Raw genomic sequence first — 23,572 nt, forward strand, 5'->3', positions numbered from 1 at the left:
TTAGACAGAGAAGGAACTAGTCTAGGCTAGGTTAGGCCTGTTGAGCAAATTTAAGCAGAAGGTCTGAACTTTTTTCACATACATTTCAAATTGTAAGTGTATTTATATGGATTTTAGGTAGTATCTAATGTTAGACAGCTGTCTTAATTTCCATTGTTCAATGAATAAAAGACATTAAATTAATTGGTAACAGTGTTAGCATGTATTTTTAATGCAGACTTCTAACCGTATAAACTGTAAAACTTAAGACAACATTGTACATTAAATATTCCCACTTTTTTTAGATTCTAAGTCCATCTACTCAGCATAATTTCCGATAGTGAATTAAAAAAAAAGAAAGAATCACATTAACCTTTCCCAGCCATATACTGGATTTCTGTGCCATCTATGGTTCTAAGAACTTAAACAGAAGAATTGAGGTATAAACTGGCTCAAAACACATGATCAGCACTTACCATTGACACACCTGTTATTTCTAACTCCAAACACTCTTCTGAATTTCTGTTCTCAGCATTGTCCTCCTCTCTGTTTTCACCTTCTTCAGGATAATCTCTTTTTCTAGTAACTCTCATTAGGGTTGGCCTAGGGTTCCAGTGGGGTTCCCTTGCTTGAGGCATTGTATCATTCTGTTTACTTTCTTCTCCAGAACTTAATATATCATTGGACCTATAAAAATATTTTTCAACTTTTACTTCTCAGGAACTACAAAATACACTCCACAAGCTTGGCTTATTATCAAATATTTAGTATTTCCAGCTAGAAATGAACTTAAGTGCTCTGCATTTTTATGTGTTTAGTTGGAGAAGTTTAAAAAAACATAAAGGGAGAAAAAATGTGAAAAGATGATAATTTGCTCTTCTGCAGTAGTGAACCTTTCTGATTACTTTCAGAAAATTCTTATGGAAGGAAAACAACATTAAGTCAGGTAGAGCAGAAAACTTCAGTTATACCACCATATGTCCCCAAAATCAAGCAACCATAGGAACATTATGTTAATTAATTCCAGTGCTCAAGGTACTACTGTTTTTAAACAGGATGAAATTCTAGCATCTGTTCAAGCACTTTCAGATCAGTAAGACAGAAATCTTGGGCTTTTAACCTCATGTCTCGGGAAAGGGCAAAAAGGAGGATCCAGGGAACTAAAGGACAGTCCACCTCACCTCAGTCCCTGGGAAAGTGATGGAATGACTAATCCTGGAAACCATTTCCAGACACATAAAAAACAAGAAGGTGACCTGGAGTAGTGAGCATGGATTCACAATGGGGAAGTCACACTTAACCAACCTGATAACCTTTTATGATGAAATGACTGGCTTGATAGGTGAAGGGAGAGCAGTAGATCATGTCTACCTTGACTTCAGTAAGGCTTCTAACACTATCTCCCCTAACATCCTCACAGGGGAGCTGATGAAGTATGGGCTGGATCAGCAGACAAAGAGGTGCACTGAAAACTGACTGAATGACCAGACTCAGAGGGTGGTGATCAGTGGCACAAAGTCTAGTTGGTGGCCAGTAACTAAGAGTGTACCCTGTGGATCAATACTGTGTCCAGTCCTGTTCAACATTGTCATTAATGATCTGGACAATGGGACAGGGCATACCCTCAGCAAGTTTACAGCTGACACAGAACTGGGAGGAGTGGATGATACATCAGAGGGTCATTCTGCCAACCAGAGGGACCTGGACAGGCTGAAGAAATTGGCTGACAGGAACCTCACACAGTTCAACAACGGGAAGTACAAAGTCCTGCACCTGGGGAGGAACAACCCCAGGCACCAGTATGTGCTGGAGGCACCCAGATTAAAAGCAACTTTGCAGAAAAGAATGTGGGCGTCCTGGTGGACACAAAGATAAACATGAGCCAGGAATGTGCCCTTGCAGCAAAGAAAGCTAACGGTATCCTGGGCTGCACTAGAAGAAGTGTTGCCAGCAGGTTGAGGGAGGTGATCCTTCCCCCCTATTCAGTGCTGTGAGGCCACACCTGCAGCAAGGTACTCGAGCACCCAGAACTGGTCACTGGAGAGACATGGACTTACTGGATAGAGTCCAGCAAAGGGCTATCAAAGGTGAAGGGACAGAAGCATCTCTCCAATGATGAAAGGCTAAAAAGAGTGAGAACAGTTCAGCCTGCAGAAAGAGAAGGCTTGGTGGGAGTGGGTGAGGAAATCTCATCAATGTATATAAATACCCAAAGGGAAGGTGTAAACATAGATAGAGACAGGCTCTTTCCAGTGGTGCCCAGTGACAGGACAAGAGGTGATGGGCACAAAATGAAACACGGGAGGTTCCCTCTGAACATCAGGAAACACTTTTTCCACTGTGAGGGTGACGGAGCCCTGGCACAGGTTACCCAGAGACCGTGGAGTCTCCATCCCCGGCAATATTCAAAAGCCATCTGACATGGTATTGGGCAACCAGCTCTAGGTGGCCCTGCTTGAGCAGGGAGGTTGGACCAGATGACCTGCAGAGGTCCTTTCCTACCTCAACCATTCTATGATTCTGAAATTCCACCATCACAGAAGCCAAGAAGACTGTAAGGTAAGGCCCTTGCCTTGTTAGCATAAAGACTCTGGGATACGATTTCAACGTAAGTTATGAAAGAGATTTTAAGCAGAGGCTCAGAGACAGATGAGAACCAGAAGCTAATTTTAGAAAACAGCAAAAGTAAATTGATTTGAGGCTGCTCTGTGTCCGTTAAGATTGAGCAAAAGGTAGCTTATAACATAACCCAGAACTGTTACATGTAAATAGCAGTATCTGCCTCATATTACACATACATAAAAAGCATCACTTCCACCAAGGAACCAGGACACTGCACATCATTGCATGAACTTCTCCTGCTGGAAAGAAAAAGTGAAGACACTCAGAATACATCTTAGACAGAAAGCTCATTTTATGTTACGCTGCCTACCACTTCTCAGTTATAAGTGAGTGCAAATGGCACTGCTCAATCTTCCTTTCAAGGGTCCACATTCATAGTGCACTGTACCCTAAGAATGTATTACTGAGAAGTTCAGCTGTCTGAACTCTGACTACTTGCTTCTACTCTCACCTGCAACATACCTTCTAAAAAGGAAAATGGCCTTGAGAAAAATTCTGTTAAAAACTCTTATATTACCTAAGGATGCCATCTAGTGACATTCACAGCATGCAGCATATGACAACTAGTACAGTTCAGAGCCTACACTTCAAAAAGCAAGTGCTGTATGAAAACAACTGGACAAATACACAAAGTTTTTAAAGAGCTTTTTTTACTTTGACAACCGGGAACTTTACCTTTCTATGCTATCCTGAATGCTTCCTATAGCATCTGTAGATAGATGTTCTTGTTCTCCCTTGCTGTGGCAGTTAGGTGATTTTTCAGAGGAACAGAGTGCTTCTGACTTCATACTTTTTGGATTTATGTCTAGATTGTCATTCTTGGCCAAATTGCCCACAAACAACAATACTTCCGCCTCATCCTTAGATTTGAGAAAAAAACCCAACAATATTAGCACAAAATACATCACCTGTAAAATGAAGCATGGCAAGTTATAATCAAGATGTTAATCTGAGACAAAACTTTGCTTAAAAACTTTCAAGTAGTTTATGGCACCCATTACTGTTCCTTACTCCTTTAGAGGAGGTATTTACCTAATAAAAACAGATACTATAACCAATACAGTCTTTCATGAGCAACCACCAAGGAGTTCAGAAGAAACCCAGCAACAGAAATATGGCATTGTCGTGGTTTAACCCCAGCCACCAACTAAACACCGTGCAGCTGCTCACTCACTCCCCACCCCACCCAGTGGGATGGGGGAGAAAATCGGGAAAAGAAGTAAAACTCGCGGGTCGAGATAAGAATGGTTTAACAGAACAGAAAAGAAACTAATAATGATAACGATAACACTAATAAAACCACAGCAGTAATAATAAAAGGAGTGCAATATACAAATGATGCACAGTGCGATTGTTCACCACCTGCCGATTGACACCCAGTTAATCCCCAAGTGGTGATTCCCCCCCCCCCGCCCAGTTTATATACTAGATGTGATGTCCCATGGTATGGAATACCCTGTTGGCCAGTTTGGGTCAGCTGCCCTGGCTGTGTCCCGTGCCAACTTCTTGTGCCCCTCCATCTTTCTCGCTGGCTGGGCATGAGAAGCTGAAAAATCTTTGACATTAGTCTAAACACTACTTAGCAACAACTGAAAACATCAGTGTTATCAACATTCTTCTCATGCTGAACTCAACACATAGCACTGCACCAGCTACTAGGAAGACAATCAACTCTATCCCAGCCAAAACCAGGACAGGCATGCAGGTAACTATTCATGTATCACAAATTTTGTATTTCAGTCATGTTCAAGTGAAGTCTTTAGATTTATTAACAGAAGACTATATATTATCAATGTGTCATTAACAGACTTTTAGAAGACGTCATAGTAGGGTGCAAATATTAAAGAATGTAATTCTTACGAGTCCAAAATTAATTTATCCATTTAAAACAGCTTATTCTGAGGTCTTAAAACAGCTGGTGTGGAACCAAGCATCAGAAAGTATAGTCAGAAATATCTGAAGAGAATTCTCACTTTTGAGGAAAGAGATTCCTCAGATTCTTCTACCACACGCAGATTCTCTCCTTTATTTGCCTCTTCCTCAACTGGAGCAACAAGTTTTTGTGCCACTGGAGATTCTTTTTCACTATATACTCTTGCTAGGTCTGGTCTAGTTCTTGGAGATCCATTCCTTATGAATTGTCCTGGTTTCAGAGCACCCAGCTTGCCTTCTTGGGAAATGGATTTTTCAGCACTAGTGAATTTAAAGCAAACAAACAAAACAGAACAACAACAAAAAAAAAAACCACCTAAAAATGATGTCACTTGACTTTGGGGCGGGGGGGGGGAAGCAATTCTGCACTCATTAAGTTTTGAATCAACCTTAATACAAGAGAGTTAGAGACTGATATACTGTTTTGTTTAAAATCGAGAAACTTATCTTTTCAAATATATATTTCTCACTAGGGGCATTTATGGTTAACTTGTGAGAAGGAATAAAAGGATTTCTTTGTCAATGCATTTTTAACATCAAGAAAAAAGTTGTGCTGCTAACTATACCAACATCAAAGTATCTGCAGTCTCTTACACGCTTCAGGTCTTATTTTAACAAGAAGAGCAGTAAAATAGAAGAGCACACTGGGATCTCTGACACTTTGCAAAATTTGTAGCTGTGTATGGTAGCTGTACAAACCCAATAAAAGAAAATCTTGGTCAAAAAGAGCTATAAGCTTATATAGATCAAGTATGTACCAGATAAACAATGACAAGTAGCTCAGCTCAACTAAAAATGGGCTCTGAAAACCTGGGAAGAAGCTGCCTGTAGGCACTCAAAATTAAACATTGGGGAAAGACAGGTAACAAGGAACAAAAGAATTGACACTTGCAAAGGTGTCTCATTATGCACCAGATGGAAGCTTTTCAAATGCAATTTTGCTAAACTCTAACCTCACCTGCTTTGTTCACACAATACATTTTCAGAAATAAAGGGCATCTGAGGCGCTTCTTGCTGTTCCTGTTCCTCTTTGCTCGATACATCTGCTTGACACAATACAGCTTCATTTTCACCCTTTAATTTGCAATAAAAAAGCATGAAGAAAAAGAGAATCAGAAGTTTTTAAAACAGACATGTATTTTATAAAGAAAAAAAAAACAACACAAAACCCCCTACAGATGTCTGTGCTATCTTCCGGATCTGAATCAAGAAAAGAATCACATTATATTTATTGAGGGTAACCTGCCTGAGCACATAATTCAATTTATAGGCAAGCAGGAACAGAAGTCTTCTTAGTCCTGGCCTAGCTAAGGTGAGGCTTTTAAATACTACATGCATCCAGGCATTATGGGTAACACTTTTCGATTTAGCATTCAATCAACTCTCTATTACATGGAGCACTGTGGAAACAAAATACTTTGGTAAATGCAAAAGCCTTCAAAAATTGGACACTGCAGACAGAGCACAGCACAGACACACCCAAGCCACTATAACATAACCTCAGATTCAGAGGGGCCTATTAGTTTTACCTCTGGATTTGCTACACTTTTTCCACAAAGAAGCCACCGAACACATCCCTCAGCACTTCAGGACTGTGACAGCTTTATTAGTACAAAGGAGCATCAGACCTGCTGTGGTTCTATAGATTTGCAGAGCACAGAGCAGATGTATGTGCATGGTCCACAGGCCACTGTCTAGAACAGACAAAGCTGAATTGTTGGCTAGGGGTGATCTGACACCATAGCACTGAGAGGGAAACTACAGATCCAGTGCACTCATGCTCTTCTCTGGGAAAGCAGCACGCAAGTACTTCAAGCCAGCTCTACACAGATTCAAGAACAAAACCAGCTATAACCCCTCCAAAAAACCAAGTCACTCTTACAATGCTGAGCTGTGTTTGAGATCTAAGGCAAGCCTATGTAGAGATGCCTATATCCATGACATGATTCATGAGCAACCCGCAAAACAGTCTTCATCATACTATAATGGCTTTTGAGGATTTCAATACCTTTTGCAGTGCCTAGTAAAGTGTCTGTGGGCATACAAAGTGTAAGTGAATGACTCAATTTACCTGTGTAAAGTAGAGGAGCATCAGGCACTGTAGTGGTGAAGCCAGTCAAAGCTTACCAAATTAGTAAGACTTTTTTTTTTTTTTTTTTTAAAACAGAAAAATAGCTATCCTCTGCCTTCTCTTAATAGTCCATACTAGATTCCTCAACACAGATTCATCCAAATGAAAGATAAAATGAGCAAAAAAGCTAATTTTTATGTATTGCAATATAAAGCTAATTTTTATTCTAGAGTTTACCTTAAATGTGCATAATCCTTTTTCCTATCATGCAATCCAATAAAAATCAGATCCTTATTTTCTAGAATACATTAATAGTACAAGTTGTAGACTTCACTGATTTCATACCTGCAATACCTCAACATACCAGGGTTTGGGGATATTTTTCATCTAGTATGGTGTTTCAGCTTCAGGGAATGCAACTTAAATGTTCTAATTTAACTTCATAAAATAGAACATGCAACTTGGAAACATACTTTTGAAGGCAAAGCACTTATTAAGACTTACAATGATGGTATTGGCAGACTCATCTTTTTGCAATACCAGCTGCTCTGCTCCAGGCTTTTCCTCCCTCTCATTTTCTGATATTTGTAATTCCTTCTTTCCAACAGCTCTTACCAAGTTTGGCTTGTACCTCTGGAATCTGCTCCGTACTAACTGGACAGGTTGAAGAGGTGTTTGTTTACTTTCTTCTTCAGTGGTATTTTTGCTATCAATGCAAAGTCAGACAGAAAAAAAATAAATCTGAAACTTAATACAAAAGTATGTCACTAACAAACACAAGTTCATTATATTAAAACCTGAGTTTTTAAAAGAAACCATGTAAATGTAAAATTCTGCTGAGTTTAAACTACAAACACAAAAGTCCGTTTCAGCAAAAATTTTAAAGCACTGGTCTCCTAACTACTTCTACAACAGAATTAACTCACTCACTCGGAAGCATTAACTTACTGTCTGCTTATTCCTATAAAGCCAAAGCAATTTCCACATGGTTTCTCTGATAAGCAAGCTCATATTCCTCTGCTTACATGAAGATGAAACTAGTGTTTCAGATGATGAAACAGCTGTAAAATGAATGCTCATTAATTTAATGCTTAGCACAGAAGTAACTGGAATTTTAGTATCACTAGTGTCAAAAGTATGAGAACTGAGATTTTATTCAGTATTTATTAGATTTTTCTTTCCCAGTTGGCACAATGATTTCCTTCTAAAGTACTTTCATTGTTACACTCAAGAAAGAAAAGTAGCTAAGCACTTACCCTGCATTAGTAGTTGAGGTGTCATCTTGGTTAATTTCAGGTACACAAAACTTCAGTTCACCATCCTCTGATCTTGAAAATGTCTTTGGGGACTTACAACCTGGCCCCTCAGAAACCTCCTGAGAGCCAAGTGACTTCTCCTTTTCCAAGGATTTCAATGGTTGCAGGACGTCATACTTTCCTGCTTTCTGAAAAACGTAAACACAAGAACCAGAAAAAGTCATGATACTAAACCAAAAGGAAACATTATGATGTCCACGAAATTCAGTACCAATCCCTCTCTGAAGTGTTTCCCACAAAAATGCCTCTGTAACTGCTAACTAATAATTTCCTAGTCTTTCCAGGACAAACACACATTTGTTTCTTTCAAACAAAATAGCTTGAAATCTACGTTTCTTCTCTGCCATCTTCTATTAATACTTTTCTGTCTTCACTGTCCACTCTCCAACGCCACCTCAGGTCAAAAAGACATCTGGACACATAACAAGAGATACAGAGTGGATGTAATTTTTTTCTCCTCGCATACAAGGAAGTGAAAAGTACAGGAGTTTTCATGTAGAAAATTTTAGCTTTTGAAAAAATATTTTCAAAAAAGATTAACTTTGTATTATTTAAATCATCAGTATTTCATTTCACAAACCCAAAAGCTCAAATGTAACTAACGAAAAAACCAAAAGCCTTACATCTGTATCGGGAAGGACGTTACATTCACTGTCACACTGCGTCAAACTTTCTTCTTTGTTGGTATCTTTCTGTGATACACCTTTATTATTTACATTCAGCACTTCCTTTCTACTAGTTGTCATTCTTAAATTTGGCTTTGGTCTCTGGAATCGACTCCTCAGTAGCAGAGCTGATGATACAACAGTTTTCTCCTCTTCCTTCCGAGGACCAGACTCCCTACAAACACAAACAAAAGAACAATCAAAGGCATGGGACAACAGTGATTGTCCGAGTCATGCACGACATACTTGTATGTAGCTTCCTCCAATACAGTAGCCAAGTATAAAAATCCTTAGCTGTCTTAGAGCAATTAACAAAGTTACTGACATTGTGAAAAAAGATTCAATAAAAGCACATCAAACACCACCAAAAACCTGTGTATCTTATAAATAGGTGAGCAAAGCTAAGTTAAAAAAAGATGCCATTTCAGAACAACTGCAACTTCCAATCACACTCTGAGAGGAATATACACATTTCACAAATGCCTTTGTGTCATCATGTTTAAAACTACCCAGTAAATCTTACAGCACAGTTGTTTTGTTTTTTTTTAAAGGACACTTTAATAGGAAACCAAACCCTATACTCAAGGACTTATATAAGCCCATAGGGATGCACTGTTAGGACGAGTATGGAGTAGATAACCACAGGAACTGAGCATCAGAAAAATGTATTTATTTGAAAACTGGGCTCACAGTCTAAAGATCAAATTAATGTCCAAGAACATATAAATTCAGCGCTTTTGAGCTCTTGGGTTTTTGTTTAAGTCCAGTATTGTCTTGATTAAACATCTCACTATAGATATAAAACTTGTTTTTAATGCTGGAATTGAATGTAGAAGTGAAGAATACGTAGAGATATTGATGGTTCAAAACAATGCCTTCTATCCATCTAAAAAATAACTTTACCCTGTATTGAAATCTGAAACCTGTTTCAAGACATCTGACAATCCCTTTCCACTTTCACAGCTTTCTGCTTCTGAGCACTTTTCTTGGGAACACTGCCTTGCATGTATTGAGTTCATCTCAGAATCTGTAGAGACATCCCCTTCTAGCATCACATGGCACAGATGAGTGTCTTCATGAGCCATCACATCCTAAAAGGAATAATATTTTCACTCTATTAAGATGAAAGATGTGCTCAAGCTCCCTTTTAGAAGAGCAGGGGAAAAAGAAAAAGTCAATTTTAGTATCTCTACAAAAACACTCAAAAAGATCTCTCTTGCTTCCTGTGCATCCAACTAATATTAGTAGATACTTTAAGAGTATAAATTTGTTATTTTTTCTATATATTTTTTATCTGAAGTGATCTCTTTCCCAAGAGACCTTTTTTTCTGCACTTCTCTTTTTAGATCTGGTATTGCAAATAACACAACAAAGTGACATGTAATCCATTTATCCATGGAAAACAACGCAAGAGCAAGCATGAAGAATTTCTATGACGATTGAGTTTATTCTGAAAGAATAAACAAAGCATGCAAAGGCTATGCTTACAAATTATGTGGTATGTACCTAAAGGCTTCTACTTAGGACCCAGCAAAAGAGTGCGCCTAAGCAACTGCTCAAGAAACTTACATTTTTGAGGCATGGATCATTGTTTTCATCCCTATGGTGTACCACACCTTTTTCTACTTCTCCACCTTCAGTCTTCTCCTCTTCGGGATCTTTTTCATCTGTCAGGTCTTTTTGCCTTGCAACAGTTGTTCTTAGATTTGGTTTTGGTCTCTGCACTCTGCCTCTCTTTAGAGGTGTTGGTTTCAGCACACTCTGTTTGCTCTCTTCTTGTAAACCAGCTCTTTCATTAGACCTAGAAAAATACATAAGATCCCTACCTACCACATCTGAAAGTGGGGGAAGTCTTGGAGAAGTGATTTTTTTTTTTTCTTTTTTTTTAAACAGTTATTAACATACACTTATCTAAAATGGAGCCATGCGTTACTAACTTCATGAAACAATAAAGTTAGAAGTGTATCTGCTAGAGACTGAAAAAGTACCTGACAAGTTTAAACTTATGTTTGCCCTGTTCTTTTTCTTTTCCCACTGGAGACAGGATACCACACTAGACAGACCTTTTCTGACCCATAAGGGCTCTTCTTGTATTCCTATCTGGTCTAGAGGCAGATGGACCTAATTTAATGAAGGGTTAAAAATCACAAACATTCAGAAAATAAATAACTTCATAATCTTACTAATGTAAAAATATCAGATGCACATTATTACAACTGTCAAATTCTTCTATGCCTTTTTACCCTGAGCACCAAGTTACATAGCATGTTAATGAAAGAACTAACTGCTGAAGTATTTTTCTGGCAGATTATCAAACCCAGTTTACTTCCCTCCACACTCTTCAACTATCCCCCTTTAAAAACAAAAGTCTGGGGGATTTTTTTTGTTGCTTTTGTTGCTTTGTGGTTTGGGTTTTTTGGGGGGGGGGGGGGGGTGCCTTTTTTGGTTGGTTGGGGTTTTTTTTGTTTTTTGTTTTTTTTTTAATTTCTCCTGTAAAATGTATCCCTCCTTTTACACTACAGCTGCCATTTCTCCACTGAAGAGAAATACAAGAAACACTTCTTAATTAACATGTGCATTAACTTGCCCACATGTTGGAATTTTTTCTCCTAATACCAGATACCTAACACTTAACTACGCTTTAAGAACAAACACTTATTCCTATTGTTTAAATACTTAATCACTGAAACTGATGCATTTCAGTATTAAAGCTGGCAGAGAAGGCTTGTTTTAGTTTTCAAGGAACTCACTTTTCAGGTTTTTTTGCATTTATCACGACTGATATCTCATTTAAAAGCACTGCTTTAAAAACAAAAGCGCTTAATCTATTTGTTTCATGCATTAAAAAAGATTCCTATTCTTTCCTCAATTTCTGTTTCACAGCAGAATTTTCTTCAGAAACATCTATAATTACCACACTATGTAATACTACCAGAGTGAGAGACATGGCAAGCTGCTGGAGAGCAGCACATGTCTTCTCATTTTTCACATACTTACTGAGACAGTGTGTCCACGACTTTAACATCTTTTTCTGCAGCTTCTTCGCTGGTAGCATCAGACTTACTACTTTGGTCAGTATTCTGAATAGAAATAGAACATTAAGACATTAACTCTCTTACATTTATAAAGTACAGCATTACCTAACAGACCAGGTAACTGTCCACAACTGGACACAAAACGGATTGCTTATGACAGACACAGACAATTACAGGGTACATTTCACGTAGTCAGAAAGGTGCAGTAAAATCTAGATCAAACAACTAAAGCTATATTCGCTGCAGGACATGAAAGATTATTCGCATATACTGTTTGTGTGAAAAGCTCCCAGCTTAGCTGAGGCCTCTAAGCAGTATCACACTGTCACTGCAGGTTAAGTAAGTGGCTGATTCCTGGTCATACTCAGGGGAAAAAAAGAAAAAACGAAAAAGATAACATTGCTGTTGCACCCAGCAGCTTTTTAGCTAACACATTATCTCCAGTTACCTTACTCTATTAGATACCTTTTCGGTTTCCCCCTTAGGTTGTGGATGGGACATTTTATCATTTCCTGCATCTTTTCCAGGCTCTTCTTTCCTTCCAGACGCTCTTGTAACATTAGGCTTCAATCTTTGTCGACATCCTCTAACTATTGCCTTTGCAATTACAGTTTTTTCAGGTACTCTGCACAAAGGATCCACAACAGTGACATTTACTCTATAATATTCAAGCCCATGTAATATTCAATGACTTGCACAGCTTGCTTTACTGGAATTGGGTTGTCTTCAGAAGGATTTGCACAAACTTATGCAAGTTTCTTCACATGAGAACCAAACTTTGTTTAGTCTTACAGAGTGTGAAAACTCAATTTATCTACCTACTAAAAAGATACAAAGTTATCACACAGGGAAAGAACATAACTAGACTGCATATCATAGCTGCTTCTGCAAGTGTCAGAAGCAGAGCCATGAGCTGACAACTGAGGGTGGAAGGAAGGCAAAGCTATAGTTATCACTTCCCCCGCTCCCCCTCCCAAATTCCAAGCAGAGTTGGTACTTCTTAAAAGTAATGCATTTCTCAACTTCCCAGAAAAGAAGCACATACCTTCTATCATAGTACCACTTGATATCATCCAAGAAAATGCCAGTCGAATTTATGATTTATATTAAAACTTCACCATTACTGTTGTCTTTTTATAAAAGCACTATATAGAATAAATTAACAATTATAGTCAGTTAATTCCAGGAGACTGGAAAAGCAATCGCAATACCTACTCAGATTTACTATCCAAATCAGTGTTCTCTACTTCTGTGGCTTCATTTCTGTTTCTTCTACTGTCTTCCTTAGAGCACTGGAATTGAGGTAAGGAATGTTACTGTTGGCCAAGCGCAGATACCCCAGAAGCAGTTCTCAGAATACTATGTATCAGACTGTAGCTGGCCCACAGTATCAGCATTGATCAAAACACATACAACATCAAGAGCATAGCATATTAAGCAACATTCTTCCTGCTGACCTTTTTATCTGCATTCACAAGGTTTGGAGAGGAAGTCTCGGCCTCCATTTTCTCTTGGGTTGCTGCTTCTCTCTTTCCAGATGATCTCACTAAATTTGGTTTAGGTCTTTGCAAGCACCCTCTGTCTAATGGCTTTTCACTTTTGCTTAAGATATAAAAAAAAGGTGTTATTATCAAAGAGAAACTTAAAGTCTTATGTGGTCCAAGATGTACTTCAAGAGCACCACAGACTGCATAGGTAATGCAGCAAGACAATAAACTGAAAAAGTTACATTACATCTTTCTGATATTAGAAGATATGCTACTACTTAATGCAAAGAGTGTCAAATAACCTTAGCCTTACTGGCTTTCAGTGGAATCTACTTTAAAATATTCAAAGGAAGCATTTCTTGCTGTTAAATAGGAATACCTCTTTCTCCTAGGGATTCACAGTTGATGTCAGTGTGAACAGGCTTACTGATTTCAATAGAAACAATAGAAATCTGCTCCAAAGTAGAGCAGATTTGCTTATATGCAACATTTTGCATCTGTCTCTCCTGCCCCTCCATCCCCTTTTCAAAGCTATCTCACCCACAGAACTATGAACTGCTGTTTTCAAAACACCTTGTGCTACTGCCAACATTCATACATTACTGAAGAATGGGGTACATACATCAATCTCTGTGTCCTTAACCATTATGATAATGTGTCCTGGGATTCACACACTGTTTGACAGAGCCCTGTAGCTTATCAGTAATATTCAGATTGGGAACTACTACCTTTTCTTATATTCTTCCTAGGACAGGACAAATAAAGCTTTGACAGTCTTTACCATAAGAGTGAGTTACCCTTCAATAAAGGAAAGACAGAAGTATGAAAAACAATTTAGCGTTAACTAGTAGCCCATCCCTAAATCACCTTTAAAAAATTAAACCATGGAATAGGAAGTTCCTGATCACACAAAAATGGAAACTCTAGGGACATACTTGTTTAAACATTACCACTCAGTTACAGCAGTAAGCGTAAGAACTAGTCACAAAGATTAACTTAATAAAGGAGCACAGGTAAGACAGAGACAGCTTAGAGTATCTTCTAGAGAGGTATGTCTCAACTTAGACTCTTGCACTGAGTTCCAAGGAGCAACAGTTTTCAATTAGGAAGGTATGAACACGCCATACACATGATGTGTAGAACTAATAAGCTCTGATGGACAACTGCTAATTTCAAAGAGTACAGCAAGGCCCTTTTATTTAAAAAAAAAAAAAAAAAATACAGATCAACTTTCACAAGCAAGGTTCACCCACAAAATGGCAGAACTTCTTCAGAGAAATCTCTCGTTCTTGCTGACTGTAGAGGGGCTAGCTTTTTCCTAAGCTTGGTTAAGCCTTCCTCCTCATTCCCAAGCAACATTTCAAATCTTAGTCAAAGCATTGCTCCTCTGTGATCAAAGTTTTTTTACAGAAACTTCACTGAATATGGAAAAAAAGTTATCATGATCTACCGTCTAGTCCAACCTACTATGGTCAATCAGAATTATATTCAAATTAAGTAAATGCAGGTTTAGACCAAGTACCACCGCAAGGTAAAATAATTACACTTACATGATTTCAGACTGAGAATCACTTTCTGATGCACTCTGCTTTTCATCCGGTCTATGTAAGTCATGTATGTCTTTGTTCTGAGTAAGGGGAAAAAAACCAAGTTGTAGTGAAGAAACAATAAATGTAGAACTCTTTGCTGTAAGGTGAAGAAAAGCAGAATCAAGAACAAGATTCACAGAATGGTTGAGGTAGGAAAGGACCTCTGCAGGTCATCTGGTCCAACCTCCCTGCTCAAGCAGGGCCACCTAGAGCTGGTTGCCCAATACCATGTCAGATGGCTTTTGAATATTGCCAGGGATGGAGAATCCACAGTCTCTGGGTAACCTGTGCCAGTGCTCTGTCACCCTCACAGTGGAAAAAGTGTTTCCTGATGTTCAGAGGGAACCTCCTGTGTTTCATTTTGTGCCCATCACCTCTTGTCCTGTCACTAGGCATCACTGGAAAGAGCCTGGCTCTGTCCTCTTTGGACCTTTCGTTTAGGTTTTCATATAGATATTGACGAGATCCCCCTAAGCCTTCTCTTTCTCCAGGCTGAACTGTCTCTGCTCCTTCAGCCTTTCATCAGAGGAGAAATGCTTCAGTCCCTTCACCATCTTTATAGCCCTTTCATAGGGTATCTCCAGTATGTTCATATGTCTTACACCAGAGAGCCCAGAACTGGTCACAGTACTTCAGGTGTGGACTCACCAGTGCTGAATAGGGGGGAAGGATCACCTCCCTCAACCTGCTGGCAACACTTCTCCTAATGCAGCCCTAAATACCATTAGCCTTTTTTGCAGCCAGGGCACGTTACTGGCTCATGTTCAACTTGGTGCCCACCAGAACGCCCACATTCTTTTCTGCAAAGCTGCTTTTCATCTGGGTGCCCCCAGCACGTACTGGTGCCTGGGGTGGTTCCTCTCCAGGAGCAGGACTTTGCACTTCCCTTGCTGAAGTTCATGAGGTTCCTGTCAGCCCATTTCTTTGTCTTTTAATTGGATGAGGCTGATAACAGACTCCTTAGGCAGTATCAGCTACCATTACTTTCCAGGTGTAGTATTTAATTCATTTTCCTAGAAAGCACTAACCATCACTCTGAAAATGAAAAAAAAAAAAATCTGACAACATAGCAAACTAATCACAATTACAGCAAAGATTTTATGGAATCTGTTTAGTGAATTAAGGTAAAACTAGTTTTAGGTCAGTGATTATGTTCATATACTTTTAAAGTTAATTAACCACAGCAAGGCAAGAGAATTAGAACTGACATAAAAGGTCTTTTGAAATTATCAGTTTTAGAGATTATTATGCCTTTTTCTCATGTCAAACAGCTATAATTAATCAGCCAGAGAGCTTAGCTACTCAGGCTACTGACATCCCTATAGGCTGGTGTATATAGCACATTGCCCTGTTCACTTCATTGATTTTTATAAATATTATTCCAACTAATCTCAGGAGATTGTATTGTTGTAACATTTCCAACTACAGGCATTTAGTATTTGTGAAGATCCTAAGTAGCTGATTTTCTGTTAAGATGAAGACATTATTTTAGGTAACAGAATCCAAAATAAAAGCCAAATGACAAATAATTTGCCCGTCACATTAGGGAGACACTAACACTTAGAATTTCCTAATCTCTCACCACAAACTTTAGCCGTAAGATCATTTTTCGTCTTAGAAAGCACAAGAGAAAGTAATTAATTCCCCCTCAGCACAAGTCTTTAAACAGTATGATATTAAGTTCCAAAAGTGACAATGATGCAAGGACAGAAGGATGATCAGAGGAAGGGAACTTTCTCTATATGAGGAGAAATGTAAGATTAGGACTCCTCATCTTAAAAACAACATTACTGGAGAAAGGAAAAAGTGGCATTATAAACAAGAATAGCTTGGAGAAGATGAACAGGAACATAACAGTAGAAGTACAGTGCGTCTTAAACTACCAGGCATCAGGTTTAAAACAATCCAAAGAATACAGTCCTGCTCAAATCAGTTTCCAACATTGTGCTGGCATGGCAAATAATATGATACATAACACAACTCCAAGAACAGGCACCGCAACTCTAAGAGCCAATAAATCAACACTGTGCATGAAAGACTGAAAGACTTAATGTCTCAAATATTGAGATGGGGCAAATTCTGGATAAGGCTGAAACCTGCATAGCGACAAACTGCAGGTAAGAAGTTGGTTAGCAACAGGGCACGGAGGGTGTGCTGTTCTCTGTTCTGATACACAGAGCGGAGCAGCTCACCATGTATGGCCAGAGGTCAAAGAACAGTCACGCCTGCAGGGAGAGAGAAGTTACTCCCCAAACCATCCCCAAAGCCCACTGACCCATTTCTTAAAGGTTCTGGAAGCACAAACCACGCATGACAGCTAATTAGCCTAATGAGTTCAAGTGCCTGTCCAAAGGAGGGGCAAGGAGATAATAAAAGGGCACGAACCGAAGCCCGATGTGTGTGCACCCTCCGGAACTGGACCTCTAGGCTGGCTAGACCAACGCTGGACCCAGGACTGGTGAAATCCTTCTTTTCCTCTTTCTGTCTGTCTCTCTCCTCCCCACCTCACCCCCCTCCTCTTTTTTCCATAATCCCTACACCTCACCCCTTTAGACATAAACCATTGACCCAGTCTGGGACTAGGAGTGGATTCAGCCACCCCTGGGCTCCTCTCTGAGGAGTCTAGAACGCAAGGGAGTCCGCTCTGAACCTCGTGACTCAACGGGAGAGACCTCCTTCTTCCCTGAATTGATGTACATGGTTACCACGGGTTACACGGTTTACTGAGGTAGTTCCACTCCAATTCCTGTTGTGAGAAACCCCGCCACCTACTGTTACACCTTCCAAGTTCAGTTTGCTTCTGCCACGAATAAAACCTTCAACTGATCTTTTGGTGTCATTTCACCTTAATTTAGCCCGAGGGAATTCTGAACTCCCCACAACCCTTCCCTGGTCTGTCCAGCATGGGTCATAACATTGTGACCAGCAACTATTAAACTAATGAATGCTTGTAACAAATTTGTTTTAACATGCCCTGGTCAGATCTGTCATTACTTCAACCCTTCATGCCCCACGTTGGGCACCAAAATGGACTGTCATGGTTTAACCCCAGGCAGTGACTAAGCACCACACAGCTGCTCACTCACTCCCCACCTGCCACCCAGTGGGATGGGGGGGAGAATCAGGTCAAAAAAAGGTAAAATTTGTGGGTTGAGATAAAGACAGTTTAATAGGACAGAAAGGAATAAACTAATAATTATAATAATAACAATAATAAAATGACAATAATAATAATAAAAGAATTGGAATATACAAAATAAGTGATGCACAATGCAATTGTTCACCACTCACTGACTGATGCCCAGCTACTTCCCAAGCAGCAATCCCCTCCAGGCCAACTCCCCCCAGTTTATATACTAGATGTGATGTCCCATGGTATGGAATACCCTGTTGGCCAGTTTGGGTCAGCTGCCCTGGCTGTGTCTCGTCCCAACTTCTTGTGCCCCTCCATCTTTCTCGCTGGCTGGGCATGAGAAGCTGAAAAACCTTTGACATTAGTCTAAACACTACTTAGCAACAACTGAAAACATCAGTGTTATCAACATCCTTCACATACTGAACTCAAAATGTAGCACTGTACCAGCTACTAGGAAGACAGTTAACTCTATCCCAGCTGAAACCAGGACACACATAAAAAATAAAAATACCTTTGTTTCTCTAGTTTCTTCAGATTCTCTTTCTTTGCCTCTAATCTCTGAAACCGGTAAATCTGAAATCTGGCTTTCCTGTGATGTATCATCTCTAATATCCAGAGCTCTCAGTTTAGCAGATTCCGTTTCTAGTATAATATCATTGCTACCTTCGAAGCTGAAATCAACAAAAGCACATAAAAACATTGTATTAGTGTATTTTAATAAAAAAGCTATTATTGTTTACAGATAGATCAAGTTGCACAGAAAAATTATGCAATTTTGCAATTAAATAACTACATGTGTTTCACAGAATCTAACAAGTTTTAGTGATATTTGTAGGATACAAGCTTTAAAACAATGTTTGTACTTTTGCAATGCTATTACAAGATGTTAAAATCCCATCTGAATATTCTAGACTAGATAGTTTTTTAGAAACAGACTTTAATAAAATAAACACTGTGTGCACAAGCTTTCCCCCCCACCCCCGATCTTCCATAACAATCTATGTTAAGTTCAAAGACAAATACTGTTCCTTCATATGCTTCCAATGAGGTATTAAGGCACACAAAAGTTGCTGGGAACTGTATGAAATAACAAACTATTACAATACAACTAAATACAACAATTAACATGCAAAGTTCTGAAGTAGCACTAACAGCTTCGTAACAATTTTTTAAATTTACCACTTTCTTATATAACAAGTTTAATACACTAAAGCAATTCACTTTCTTTCTAGTAAAATAATGCCCAAAAGCTTGCCTCCCACCCAGGTTCTGCATAAATAAAAGTCCAAGCAGCATTCCTTTGCCAGAAGAACCATCTTACTAAAAACAGATATAAATTCCAAGTGTATAGCAACACTACTTAGCCACATTACCAAGCAGTGCTTTGACAGAAATATTAGGAGTTAGGATAAGCCAATATTTTTCACGACCACGCAAAAAAAAAAAAAAAAAAAAGGAAATGAAAGCGGTTTTGGATGGGATTTGCAAGGACTGCCTATCAGGGCAGAGAATATACTGAGAGTGTAAATGAAAAACAGCTTACTAAAACTCTGGACAGTCCTCAGAAACAAAAAACCTGCCCATTCTGTGCCAGTTAACATGATGGTAAGCATGAATAAATAAACCCAATATTAAACCTTTAAACTATTTTTTATTTTGCCTAAGCTTTCCACTGTAAACATTACCTGCATAAATTGACATCATTTTCTCTCTCCATTACATCATCCACTGGTAAACAGGACACTGATCTCTCTTCCTCTGTAACAGCAGTCTCATCTTGGTTTTCTTCAGTAACACTACCCAGTTTTTCTCTACAGGTAGTATGACCATCATTGTTTGCATCACATACCACTTTTTTTTCTGCTAATGAATAAGAATTACATTGATTTGGACATTCTGGGCAACATCTTAGAAATCCAATTCTCGAATCCTCGCTACAGTGAAGCAAGAGTTAATTTAAGACAAAAAATCCCAGTAGAAAATGCTTAAGTATTAAGATTTAAGAGACCTGTTCTCTTAAAAGAAAATGTTTAGATTTAGTATGAAAGCTGATTTTGAAAGGCATTGTTCCACAACCTCCCAAGGCAGATCAGTGATACAAATCAAAACCCAAGTTCTCGTTTTTAAGTTTGCAATGTCTTTATATAAAATTTATATTTGAACATTTGAAACTGAGCATTTTTGCCTCTTACTTTTCTCAGAGGATTTCCCTTCTTCAGCTATTTTTGAAGGTACAGCCATTTCTTCTGGAAGATTCTCCACTTCCTGTTCAAGATCATCTTTTCGCCTCTTCTTTCTCTTCTTTTTTGCTAATGCTGGCTCTAATGCAACCTGTTCTGCCTGTTCAGAAACGCCCAAAGATTCCTCATTTTCTTTCTCAGCTGTCACAGCATCTGCTTCTGCATCAGAAATTCTGGCTTCCTGAAGATCATCTTGATCATTAGCAGCTTCTGTGCTGGCAGCTTTTGCTATTGAGACAATATGGTTCCTGGTTAATAGACTCATGGAGTATTAGGAGCCATAAATCGCAAAGATATTTCCACTAGCAACGTCTTGTGAATTCATACATCGCTGCCAATATACTGCCATGAGCAGGACCATGAGAAGTTAGTCACTGACTTAACAGAAAGCTCCAGCATAGATTAACTTCAACACTAAACGCAAAACACATTCTGTACATGACACAATGCTTCACCAGGGTAAAGTCAATATAGTATATAAAGCCAGTTTAGTAAATGTTCTTGTTCCTATACTTTTTAGCAGGCTACACAGTCACTTCTGGATCCAGGAAAAATAGGCATTCCTGGCTATTCCTGTAAAGAATTATCATATCTCTGAAGAAAGAGGAGATGACAGTTGCAGAAAGTATGCCATGAAATAATAATTTTGATTAATAAATGTATTGTAGTTAATCATTCTTATTTACCTAAGAAAGCTGAATTATTATCTACCTAATAATTCACAAGTTCTTTTCTCTGGGTTTAACAAGTTTCTAAAAGTCTCCTCCCTCCCCTTTTCAGGACATTTTGTCTTGATCCTGTATTTATGCAGAATGTCAACCGCCAAGAACCTTTCCCTGTCCTTTTTATTATTCTTATATGAACTTGGTCCGCTGTAATTAAGAAATCCAAAATGCATGAGAAATAGAAAAGCATACTCACATTGCTTTACACATTAAGTACCTTTAATCTACCATTAAAGTCTACAAACAGAATTTCTATATGTGGCTGTGAGTCCTAATAGGTGGGACATTTTACTTAATCAAATCTGAAATCAAGGCTATAGAAAAGCAGCTACTAAGTCAATTTTAAGAATTAAACAGTGATGTTGCTTCCTAGCTAGCATCCCCTTTAAAAGGTTGTTCACTTGTTTGTTCCACAATACCACTTACAAGAAAATGGGGTTTTGTGGAACAAACAAGTGAACAACCCCACAGAATTAGCAGGGAATTTATGAAGTGGTGTCAGTATAACTGTTTTTAATTTAAGCACAGCTATGAAAGGTCCTTTCACAGGTACTCAGGTAATAAGACACTACATGGTGATCAATAGTAATTAAACGTAATCTTTATCCTTTATTTTCAACAGACCAGAAAACTAAAACAACTTTTACAAGACTCCCTGAAAAGAATCACACCCTTCAGACTTAGGGATTCAACTATAATTAAAGGAGAAACAGAACCCTTAAGAGAAAAAGGCTTTAAATGTAAGGAAAATTTAAATTAGAAGTCACAGAACAGCTTGCCAAAAATAGAGTTTTCGCCCAAGGATTCTAGAAGTTAATTTGTTAGCAACTCATGGAGATACTTATCAAATCTCAAATTAGAATATCCCATTTAGAATATCAGTGCTTCAGTCTGTGGAAGAGCACTAATCTCAGTGTGGTCTAACATTCCTGCCCAGAGCACACACACCTCAGGAAACCAGCTGCTACCAATTATTAACATCCTGCACATCAGTAAACAACATCTGAAAAAATTATGCTATGAAGCCATTGCCCTGTCCAGAACAGGGAAGTAAAACACTCCCTATGTGATTTTTTCCTCTGCTAGCAACAGCATTACAGAGCAGTGGTCAGTAATGTATCTCAAGCATTCTTTTGAAGTACCTTTTGGCTTCTTCCGAGGCCTTGATAGCTTCTTTTCCTTTGGCTTCTGGCTTTTAACAGTCTTTTGCTTCCTCTTTTCCTCATCTGCTAAGACCTTCTCAAGCAGCTGGGCAAAGAATTCAAAATCAAAGGGCCGCTTTTCTTCTATCAGATTAAAGCAAAGAAATAAGAAAAGATTTCAAACCTGGTATTTTTTCCAAGTTTCTGCTTTGTAAAATAATCAGTGGCACATATTATGATATAAAAAAGCAACGGTTATATAAATTGAAACAGATAATTCTTTTTGAAAATACTTTCTGTACCACTTGAGCAGGGACTAGAGTTGACATATATATGGATTACGGTAGCTTGGTTTTGAAAAACAAATGGTAAAAAATCATAGCACTTAGTAGTTTAGGAAATTTGAGAAGTGACAAATATGTGAATTGTACCATAGTTTCAAATAATGTATTAACATGCTATGCATGTATTAACATGCATGCATTATGTAGCTCATTCAAATAACACACAAAGCCTTTAAGGATTCTCAAAGCAGTTTACAGTAAGTAACTGTACTAGAAATTCCCATGAATCAGAATAATCTTCAATTGAATAGATATATAGAAAAGTTTATATTAATCTCATTTATCAGACATATAGAAAAGCCAGAAATTAAACGTAAAGATCTTTACTGTGAACCATGCTTGTTATAAAAACCTAAGACTCCCCAGCTTCTGAACTCACCTATGAGCAAAAACTTTTCCTTATAATTAATTCAAGCAAGGCAAAGCCCAAAAATTACCATGAAAAAAAGATGACTACCATTTAATGACTCATTGTAGGGTGGGTTACATTTACTTTACTTACTGAAAGCTTTGTCTATCCTCCATCCATTAGCTTTTTCCTCACGTTTGAACTTATTCTGAAAGCAAAGGTATATTTGTCTTTTTTAGTAAACAAGAAATGCAATATATTGTACAAAATGGCAGCTCAAGATAAGCCTTCTTCAATGCAACAAAATTTTCTACGAACTAAAGTTGTTAAAACTTACAAGCACACTCACAGAACACAAGTTGGTAATTAATTTTTAAATATAAAATCTGTCACCAATTAATATCACCAGTCATAATTTTTTTTATTTTCAGTATCTTTGTCCTTACTTCCAATCTAAACAGGGTTTGAAATATCAAAGGTTTTCCCAGCCAGATACCACGGAAGAAGCAACACAGAAGACCCTCACCAAATATCTACTTCTGCTTATGAGCATTCTTCAATTAAAACAAAATCGAGACAAACCATGTCTAGGTATGCTAGACTTACTAGATATGTCGATCGGAATTCAACCCAGCATATTAATGTTTCCAATACTTACTACCCCTTGGAAACAGGTATTAAAAAAAGCAATTAGCATCAAAATTATCAGTATTAATGGAGGAAGCATAGGAATAGCAAATGAGAAACAGAAAAGTGAAAACAGATGTTTAACTGCTTTACTGAGTGCTTTAATTTTTACCTTAATTTCTGCTCTGGCTCTATGAGGAAACAGCCGTCCAATCAAGGAGAAGTCCGTTCCTACCATACTGATAGCTAAAAAGAACATGTCTGTTTCTGGAGTGGGGGTGGGGAAGAAAGAGGTACACACACTTAAGTATTT

The 23,572-nt window shown here is 38.3% G+C and overlaps 1 protein-coding gene across 9 annotated transcripts in view; it reads right to left on the bottom strand.

The window, feature by feature from the left end:
• Positions 1-23,572, bottom strand: part of BDP1 (B double prime 1, subunit of RNA polymerase III transcription initiation factor IIIB) — a 58,660-nt gene that overhangs the window by 25,700 nt on the left and 9,388 nt on the right. For 5 of the 9 annotated variants that reach the window (XM_030005034.2, XM_030005028.2, XM_030005035.2 and 2 more), the window contains exons 7-27: positions 23,432-23,526; positions 22,786-22,840; positions 21,940-22,083; positions 20,025-20,300; positions 19,518-19,695; positions 18,344-18,503; positions 14,658-14,734; positions 13,078-13,222; positions 12,836-12,912; positions 12,086-12,245; positions 11,583-11,665; positions 10,155-10,386; positions 9,489-9,676; positions 8,544-8,760; positions 7,861-8,048; positions 7,109-7,310; positions 5,492-5,607; positions 4,575-4,794; positions 3,277-3,461; positions 2,778-2,840; positions 456-666 (exon numbers count right to left, since the gene is read on the bottom strand). In XM_030005034.2, coding sequence (XP_029860894.1) covers positions 456-666; positions 2,778-2,840; positions 3,277-3,461; positions 4,575-4,794; positions 5,492-5,607; positions 7,109-7,310; positions 7,861-8,048; positions 8,544-8,760; positions 9,489-9,676; positions 10,155-10,386; positions 11,583-11,665; positions 12,086-12,245; positions 12,836-12,912; positions 13,078-13,222; positions 14,658-14,734; positions 18,344-18,503; positions 19,518-19,695; positions 20,025-20,300; positions 21,940-22,083; positions 22,786-22,840; positions 23,432-23,526 — 3,272 coding nt within the window. The remainder of the gene's footprint in view (positions 1-455; positions 667-2,777; positions 2,841-3,276; positions 3,462-4,574; positions 4,795-5,491; positions 5,608-7,108; positions 7,311-7,860; positions 8,049-8,543; positions 8,761-9,488; positions 9,677-10,154; positions 10,387-11,582; positions 11,666-12,085; positions 12,246-12,835; positions 12,913-13,077; positions 13,223-14,657; positions 14,735-18,343; positions 18,504-19,517; positions 19,696-20,024; positions 20,301-21,939; positions 22,084-22,785; positions 22,841-23,431; positions 23,527-23,572) is intronic. The other 4 variants (XM_030005029.2, XM_041120736.1, XM_030005031.2 and 1 more) reach the window with 4 other exon arrangements.

This window comes from Aquila chrysaetos, chromosome Z (genome assembly GCF_900496995.4).
Source record: "Aquila chrysaetos chrysaetos chromosome Z, bAquChr1.4, whole genome shotgun sequence".
In the NCBI taxonomy this organism is placed as follows: Eukaryota; Metazoa; Chordata; class Aves; order Accipitriformes; family Accipitridae; genus Aquila; species Aquila chrysaetos.